We start from the raw sequence: 9,823 nt of genomic DNA, 5'->3' as shown, positions 1-9,823 counted from the left end.
CTGATACATTATATGAAATATGAACATACGCGGTCACAATATGTATGACAAAAGAGAAATTTCGGAATAGGGGTTTAAATTCGATGACCTTTCGTAATTAAGGATTCAATTCACTGACCTTTCATAATTTGGGATCGAGGCATGCGTATTCTTCGTAATAAGGGATTTCTTATATTTTAGCTTATTTATGCGTTTTTTTTAATATTATTTCTCTCTAATCATTTATCAATCGTCTAAATTACCCCTTCAAATTTTTACCAAAATTAAGGACAGACCCTGTGCGAACCATTTATTTATCCTTTTTCTCTTAAAAATGTAAAATACAGTGCTCTCGTGAAAATTGCTTTCAAAAGTAAAAATTGGAAGAAAGAAAATGTTGCTGCATTATACTTTGTAAGAATTTACACCAAAAATAATTTTTAAAGATATATATATTTCTCTCAGGAAAATTGCTTACAGAAGTAAACAATGGAAGAAAGAAAATATTGTTGCATTAGACTTTGTAAGAATTTATACCAAACAATGATTTGTAAAAATATCTATTTCTCTCAGGAAAATTGCTTACAGAAGTAAAAATTGGCAGATAGAAAATGTTGCTGCATTAGGCTTTGTAAGAATTTATACCAAACAACGATTTGTAAAGATATCAAAAGTTGCAGCAACAACTACATTCTACATCCATGCTATAAATGAATTGAAAGAACATCTATCTGATGGCATAATGAGAGCATGCCATTAACTGATAAAGAAAAATGAGAGAAATTAAAAACGACAAATGAACCTCATAGTTCGTTATAACTCCATTGTGAACAACTAAGAACTCGTTTCTTGGATCAGATGTCTGAGGGTGGCTATTCCTTGGAGCTGGTTCTCCATGTGTAGCCCAGCAAGTGTGTGCTATTCCAGCATGAACTGAGAATGACTCATCCAAATTCAAATCGGTAGCAGCTACTTCTGAGAATATGAAATAACAATCATCATGACAAGGGATGGTTATAGGAACCTTCACCATTCCCATTCACATTCTCATTCACATTCCCATTCCCATTCCCATTCCCATTCACCATCACCGATCAATTTCTCCGTTTGCTCGAAGAATAATGCGCGCCGCTTCTGAATTCATAAAGTGCGTCACCGTCGGTGACGGCGCCGTCGGGAAGACATGCCTATTGATTTCCTACACCAGCAACACCTTCCCGGCAGTCTGCATTTCTTTCAATCCATCGCTATATTCATTTGCAGATTCTATTTTTATAGAATTTTGGTAAAAAATTGAAGGGGGTAATTTAGACAATTGATAAATGGTTAGTGGGAAATAATATTTAAAAAACACATAAATAAGCTAAAATATCAGAAATCCCTTATTACGAAGAATACGCATGCCTCGATCCCAAATTACGAAAGGTTAGTGAATTGAATCCTTAATTACGAAAGGTCAGTGAATTTAAACCCTTATTCCGAAATTTCTCATGACAAAATGACCTAAAAGTGAAAAAATAGTATAATCTTTATTGTATATATTACTATTATTAAAACTTGCCAAAACAAAATAAAAGGATTATTAAATCAATGATGTGCTAGACACCTCCAAACAAAGAAATAAGATCTTTGTGAGAAAGTAGGAATTTCCGCAAATAATAAGCAAAATAAACGAGAAATATTAGCATAGGGGAGTCGGAATCCTGCCAGAGGAGGGGGGTTTTGGCTGTGGTTAGAGAGAGAATCCATTGAAGAAGGCTGCTACCTGCTTTCTCGCTCTAGAATTTATCGCTAACCAAATCACTTCCTGTATCCACTTGATCTTCAATCTCGAAAGCCTGATTGTGACACAGATACAGGATTTTCGTTAGTTTTCTCTCAGGATTCCGTTCGCTACCGAGCTGTAGAGAGTGATTTTGGTTGCAGACCTCACTCGCAGTAAATAATCGCAAATTGGACGCATATCTGCAGCAGCGTACTCCAATGCACTCGAGACTGGGGTTAGGGTTTTGAGATTTTTGCTGTTGGAGCTTGCTTGCTTGCACAGGCATATTTAGGATGGCGCTCGCAACGACAGCACAGTCAATTCGCTACATTGGTCCAGCGGCTGCCACCGGAGCTAACAACCTTGACGCTCTTAACCGAGTGCTTGCTGACCTTTCCGTCCGCGGCAATCCCAAGGTATGAAAAATCTACTCACTGTCATGTTTGAAAGTAGCTAGAGCTAAGGTGTGAATTCTACAGATCGCAGAAGCTGGTTGCTGATTTTACTTTAATGCATATTAAATTTTTTAATTTGTCTTTTTAGTTTTTACTACTTGCAAATTGGTAAATTCGATTGTACATCTTGATGAATGGAGTGTTTATTAGGATGGAGCTGCTCCTGCGTTGAGAAGATATGTCGAAGAGCAAGCTCGTGATCTCAGTGGTGAAGCATTTTCACGTTTTATGGATCAGCTGTATGATCGTCTTACTGGACTTTTAGACAGCAATGATGTTGCTGAAAATTTGGGTGCTTTGAGGGCCATTGACGAGCTAATAGATGTGGAAATCGGGGAGAATGCAGTCAAAGTGGGGAAAATTGCAAATTACATGCGAACTGCATTTGAGGCAAAACGTGAACCTGAAACTTTAGTTATTGCTAGTAAAGTTCTGGGCCACTTGGCAAGAGCTGGTGGAGCAATGACAGCTGATGAAGTGGAAAGGCTGGTATGTTCAGTTTTTTCTGCTATCAGTGGCACAATACCCCAGATTCTTTGTAACCTTTTATTGCTGCTTTATTTCTCAGGTTAGAATTGCACTGGATTGGCTTCGTGGTGATAGAGTCGAATATCGCCGTTTTGCTGCTGTTTTAATTTTAAAAGTACGTCCCACCTCCTGATCCTATTGATTGTTGATCAACCAAGTTACCAATGTGTTGATGCTTACAACTTTTACTATGATTGTGTGGATATTTTTGCGGAATCCACCTATCTCCCCAAAGGAATAAATTGCATTTGCTTTTGTGAGCTTGGGAAGAAAGAACATGGATAGGAATTGGAGATGTATGCATTATAATATTAATATATGGCTTTGTGTCGTAAACTAGACAAAAAGGTCCAAGTAGAAGATACACCCATAATGTTTATGATGAAAACCAAATTACTCCTTAATTCCTTATTGTCAAGATCACTCATTTCACTAACAGACAATATAACTTTGTTAGCTAAAATCTAAAAATAGTTTTTTTTATAAAAAATCTAGATTTCATTTTTGTCCTTATTCATGTGTTTGTTGAGATGTTAAATGCTGTCATGTGTTTGTTGAGATGTTAAATGCTGTGAGGTTTGGTCGGAGATGTTGAATAAAAAACTTATTCCTAGGAGGGCCGAATCGTTGAATAAAATAACTTGAGGGTTGAGGCTGAGAGTATGTAGCATATGCCATGTGGTGAGACTGAGGAAATGAATGTGGCGGTGAGAGAGGCTCAACGAGTGGGAGAACTGATGGTGGAGGTCAATTGCAATGTCGCATTCTTGAATCTTGATAGAAGAAGAGTTGAAGATGCATGGGGCGGTCGCTCGGAGACTCATCCAACGGGGAGAGGAAACCTTACTGACACTTCTGCCAGAACTAGAACAGAGGGCCACCAAATTTGAGGCCTGCAACCTCAACGCATTCAACCTCTCCGACTAACACAGGTACATCCAACTCAATCAGTTGAGGGTGAAAACGGTTGCGTCACTTGGTGAAGCTGACGGTAGGGATGGAGGTCGCTGCTGTCGGCTTGAGAGGAAGGCAGCACTGCTGCTGCAACGGTTTCAATGTTAGGGAGAAATCGTGATGAATTAGAGAGGAGCAATGCATCGAGATTGGAAAGAAGATATGGTGTTTCTGGTGTGAGTTGACATGGAGGGGAAGAAAAATTTGATGCAAGAAAAAACAGTTTTTTGTTAACCGAGTAAAGCTGTTTGTTAGTGAAATGGGCGAGCTGTCCTATTTTTGGGAACATTAGGGAGCAAATTGGAGAAAACATAACAACGGGGAGTCATCCCAAAATGCTAAAATATGACTATTTTTCATGGAAGGGGGGGGGGGTACTATATACCAAATGACACGACAAAACACAATATTAGCAGTATATTATAGGATAAGACCATTATCAAACCCTTTAAAGTTACAAATTACATAATATTTATAATTTATTATTGTGTCGATACGATAACAACACAACACGACAGAATAAGTGTACCCTGTCATGCAGCTTGCAGACACAATAATAACATGATCACAAAAAGCCTGTCATGTCATGATATTATGCCATATTGCCATGTTAAAATTGCCACCCTGCATTTGACCGTCAGTATTGCTATTGTTTTTGGGAAGAATGAAAATGCACGCAGTAGTTTAGCAATCACAATTTTTGAACATGCTCTTTTATTTGTCTAGTAGCTCATTCTTCATGAAGTTTTTCTCATTAAAGTTGTTTTTCACTTTATGCCTTCAGACATATTAAAAGTTTGCAATTGTTCTCATAGGAAATGGCTGAGAATGCTTCAACAGTGTTCAATGTGCATGTTCCGGAGTTTGTTGATGCCATATGGGTTGCTCTAAGGGATCCAAAACTGGATGTTCGAGAGCGTGCCGTAGAAGCATTGCGTGCTTGCCTTCGTGTCATTGAGAAGCGTGAGACACGATGGCGAGTCCAATGGTAATTGTGCTATTCGTGTAATGCTATGTGATACCATAGGTGTTAGGCTATGTGCAACTGCTTATTGTGATGCAATTTTTGATTTTGTAATTTTGGTTTTCTATTTTGCACATTCTCCCATGCTAAATTGAATTTTTATAATTCGCTAATCACGGTGACATGAAATCTGTGTATAAAGTGAAATAGAGCATATTTTGTTGTCTGATTCTATCTTACAAAACTGCCTCCTGCACTTTGTTGATTTTTTCTGCTATCGTGAATGGGTTTATTTGTGAAAATTTGTCAACAAAGTCATTGAAACATGAACAGTCTAATGATACGTGGTTGCAGTAACATGACCTTCCTTTAATCCTGTGCTCTGTAAGATTTATATATAGCTTTCTTATAGAAGGATAAGTAGAACAGCACATTATGAGGCTCAGTTTGATTCTTGACTCAATGTGAAAGCATATTTTGTTAATTCAAACCCATTGTATGGACATTATGGAACCGTTATGTGGCTTGATTGATGAAAGTGACTAAGATAATAATTTATAAAGAAATAAGCGACCGAGGGCATGCAAAGTGATAATAATGAAATAATGTGTGACCAACTCCAGACTTATACCGGCAAATTGCTTCTGTTGGCGACTCTGTAAAAATTTGTTAGTCTATCTAATTTATGGGCTTCTCACGTTCACATTATGATGCATGTTTTGAAAACTGTCTCTTTTTACACAGAGCTTCCGCTAAGAAAAGATACGTTGGTTTCTTAGGTTTTTATTTGCTTTTTTGCTTGTTGATTGCTTTCAGCTGATTTTATGTTGGTACTGTCATTTGCTCAATAATCTAATGGCAGGTATTATCGTATGTTTGAGGCTACACAAGATGGATTGGGAAGAAATGCCCCTATACATAGCATACATGGCTCTCTGCTTGCAGTTGGGGAACTGCTGAGGTAGGTAAAGATGATGAGTTTGTTGTTTGCCGAAGCTAGGTGTGTGCCTTTATGTCTTGTGAATGCTTGAATTTCCTTGCTTCTTGCCATGTTTGTGCTTCATCATGGCCTGCGATCTTCATATACTTTTTTCTGTTGTTATCGTTTCTTTGAAGTTTGTCTTCCCCAAACTCCTTAATATTGTATTTCTAATTCTTGTAATCACATATGCTAATCTCTCTCTTGCCCTATTAATCTCACTATATAGATTGAAATTTCTTGTGGCTGTAATGTTGCTTTCTCTAGCTTTCTAAACATCTACAGCATTTCATGTTTATTTTTCTTGACGCTGTTCTTCCATTTGGGCTGGCCTTCAGTTTTGTTCACTTCCCCATGTCTCTACATGATTTCAAGCTCACTTAAACATGGAATCCTTGTATACTGATTACATTACAACTTTTATAATCCCCAAATCTCTATAAAAGTAGAAACCATGTAAAAATAGAAAGGATGAATTTTCCATAACTGGCCAGGGCTTAATTACCAAATAGGGACACTGTCATATTGATTGCATAATCTAATGATTGTAATGCTGTTCAAGGTATTACGAAAGTAGTGCAATTATTTCTGTGTAAAAAATACACAAGTACGCATATCATGGTTGAGCAGAAAGTAGTGCAATTATTTCTGTGTAAAAAATACACAAGTACGCATATCATGGTTGAGCAGAATTGCACTATTATTATTATTATTATTATTATTATTATTATTATTATTATTATTATATTATTATTATTATTATTTTATTATTATTATTATTATTATTTATTATTATTATTATTATTATTATTATTATTATTATTATTATTATTATTATTATATTATTATTATTATTATTATTATTATTATTATATTATTATTATTATTATTATTATTATTATTATTATTATTATTATTATTATTATTATTATTATTATTATTATTATTATTATTATTATTATTATTATTATTATTATATTATTATTATTATTATTATTATTATTATTATTATTATTATTATTATTATTATTATTATTATTATTATTATTATTATTATTATTATTATTATTATTATTATTTATTATTATTATTATTATTATTATTATTATTATTATTATTATTATTATTATTATTATTATTATTATATATTATTATTATTATTATTATTATTATATTATTATTATTATTATTATTATTATTATTATTATTTATTATTATTATTATTTATTATTATTATTTTATTATTATTATTATTATTATTATTATTATTATTATTATTATTATTATTATTATTATTATTATTTTATTATTATTATTATTATTATTATTATTATTATTATTATTATTATTATTATTATTATTATTATTATTATTATTATTATTATATTATTATTATTATTATTATATTATTATTATATATATATTATTTATTATTATTATTATTATTATTATTATTATTATTATTATATTATTATTATTATTATATTATTATTATTATTATATTATTATTATTATTATTATTATTATTATTATTATTATTATTATTATTATTATTATTATTATTATTATCAAATATTTTTAGTATCATGGACTTCCAGTTAATACATATAAATATTATTTATATACACTATATTGTATAATTTGCATCAAACAAGCCTGTATTATAGTACATGATAGTGTATCAACTTAAATTATATGCATGCGACCTAGTCCGTCTATGCTAGATATATAAATTAAAGAAGTTTTCAGTTTGGTCCTGCTAAAAAAGTAAAAAGAACATGCATTTTTTCACGTATAATCTAAATCAATGTATATGATAAACTTCTAATCATACTAAATTGCTTTTTATGTTTGTTTCGCTTTTGTGTTCATGTTTTGTTAGATTTAAATGTTGACACATCTTGTTAGATTTGAATTGTTTGGTCATTTAATTGGTTATGCACCACATGCTTAAATATTTTACAGTAATTTAAATTTCTTCATTCTCATTTGAACAATCAAGTTGTATGTCCTTTTGTCAGTGGGAAATGCCAGTTGGTTTGTAAATTATAATACTTATATCGTTAATTTATTCTAAGGGTTATTTGCTCTAATTTAAGTTTTTATTTTGTACTTTGTGTTTTAGCTAAATTTTTATACATAAGTAACATAGCATCTAGGTGCCTAATGTCTTTCTGTTCATAGGAATGTGACCTCATATTTTATACAGTGTTGTGGATGCCATTGTAGTTGGTAGGCACTGTATTTTCTCATGGAAATATATTGACCGGGAAAACAAATTACATGTGCATTTGGATATGTTCATAAACATTTATGGCGATAATTATTTGACTTTGCTTAGTGAATAGGACTTTTCTTAGTGAATAGTGAGTACTTGACTAAGGTAAAATTAAAGAAGTTGCTTTTACTGTGGGTGCTTGGTTGGAATTAAATAGAAATACCTCAGTCATTTTGTTTCCAATTGGCAGAAATACAGGCGAGTTTATGATGTCCAGATACAGAGAAGTGGCTGAAATTGTTCTTCGATATTTAGAGCATCGGGATCGGCTTGTTCGTCTAAGCATAACTTCTTTGCTTCCAAGAATTGCTCATTTCCTACGTGATCGTTTTGTAACCAACTATCTGACGGTCTGTTATTTTGCCTGCAAAAAACTATGTTCAAGCCATTTTGTAGTTGATTAGTCTGGCTTATACTTTTATTTTTAACAGATTTGCATGAAGCATATTCTTCATGTCCTCAAAATCCCTGCAGAAGCTGCCAGTGGGTTTATTGCCCTCGGAGAAATGGCTGGTGCGTTGGATGGGGAACTCATCAATTATTTGCCGACAATAACATCTCACTTACGTGATGCGGTATGAGTTAGGCCTTTAAGTATCTTAAAAGTTCTATTGGAGTTGCATTCCCTGTATCTATGAAGCATATCAAGCATAGACAATTTAACATGGCATTTTTCTATAGATTGCTCCTCGCAGAGGGAGACCGTCCATGGAGGCTTTGGCATGTGTTGGAAATATTGCAAAATCCATGGGGCCTTCTATGGAGCCTCATGTACGTAGTCTCTTGGATGCGATGTTTTCGGTTGGGTTGTCTTCCACCCTAGTGGAAGCCCTTGAGAACATAACTGGCAGGTCTAGCAAGACGTCTTCTGTTGTGCTTGGTCTTCTCTTTTAGTAAATCAGGAGATCTGAAATGAGTTTTCTTATATTGCAGTATTCCATCTTTGCTTCCAACCCTTCAAGTACGCTTACTTGAGTGCATTTCTGGAGTTCTTTCTCGACACCAACAAGTTCAGCCAAGGACTTCTGTTGCTCTTAGTCGGACCAGTAGCTCAGCAGCTACTTTACAAGTATCAGAACCCAATGGTTCCTCTCTTGTTCAACTTGCCTTACAAACTCTTGCGCGGTTTAATTTTAAGGTCGTCTCATCTTTCACCTACTGTGCTTTTCTTGTTCTCTGAGTGTTTGTTGTCGTACTTGCTTTACGAACTCTTGCCCGATTAAATTTTAAGGTTGTTTCTTCTTTCACCTGCTGTGTTTTTCTTGTTCTCTGAGTGTTTCTTGTTGTACTTGCTTTACTAACTCTCTCTCAATAGATTGATAAGTAATTGGGTTGGTCTTAATCTGCCTGGTTCTTGGTTTTCCCCTTAAGGCCTTAACATGGATCTGCTATTGTTTTAGGGCCACGATCTTCTTGAGTTTGCAAGAGAATCTGTTGTGGTATACTTGGAAGATGAGGATGGAGGTACACGGAAAGATGCTGCTTTATGTTGTTGCAAATTAATGGCAAATTCTTTGTCTGGTATCTCCGCTGCCCAGTTTAGTTCTAGTAGGACAAGCCGTGCCAGTGGAAAGAGGCGCCGCCTTGTTGAGGAGGTTTGATCCTGTCCAAATTTATCATAATTTCATTACATAAATTTGCATGTGCACAACTCTATATATTCTTTTTGCCTCTTTTAAACTTACAGAACTAAATATTCATGTCCGTGGAATATGCTGCCCCTCGCATTTTCTATTTTGGTATTGATCACGAACTCTTAATAACAAATCTTTGCAACCCAGCTTTTTTAACCATGCTGAATCAACATATTAGCAGAAAACACGGCCATTCATATTTTCATCTCGAGTAAATTACATATTCTAGACTTCTAGTCCCGTGTATTGGGAGCTGTATTAAACCACAGCCATGTATTCTCATATGA

The 9,823-nt window shown here is 33.9% G+C and overlaps 1 protein-coding gene across 1 annotated transcript; it reads left to right on the top strand.

Moving 5' to 3' along the window:
* Nucleotides 1-1,598: 1,598 nt before the first annotated feature.
* LOC121788448 (serine/threonine-protein kinase TOR-like) lies at nucleotides 1,599-9,497 on the top strand (the record flags this gene model as incomplete). Its single annotated transcript, XM_042187120.1, has 10 exons — nucleotides 1,599-2,160; nucleotides 2,350-2,688; nucleotides 2,768-2,842; nucleotides 4,497-4,669; nucleotides 5,508-5,606; nucleotides 8,093-8,252; nucleotides 8,334-8,477; nucleotides 8,584-8,753; nucleotides 8,836-9,040; nucleotides 9,303-9,497. Coding segments are annotated over exons 1-10 (1,683 nt in total), but the record flags the coding sequence as incomplete, so codon positions are not given.
* Nucleotides 9,498-9,823: the final 326 nt, after the last annotated feature.

This window comes from Salvia splendens, unplaced genomic scaffold, assembly GCF_004379255.2.
Source record: "Salvia splendens isolate huo1 unplaced genomic scaffold, SspV2 ctg1047, whole genome shotgun sequence".
NCBI classification, from domain to species: Eukaryota; Viridiplantae; Streptophyta; class Magnoliopsida; order Lamiales; family Lamiaceae; genus Salvia; species Salvia splendens.
The sequence above is the reverse complement of the archived record's forward strand: the minus strand, read 5'-3'. Positions and strand labels throughout refer to the sequence as shown.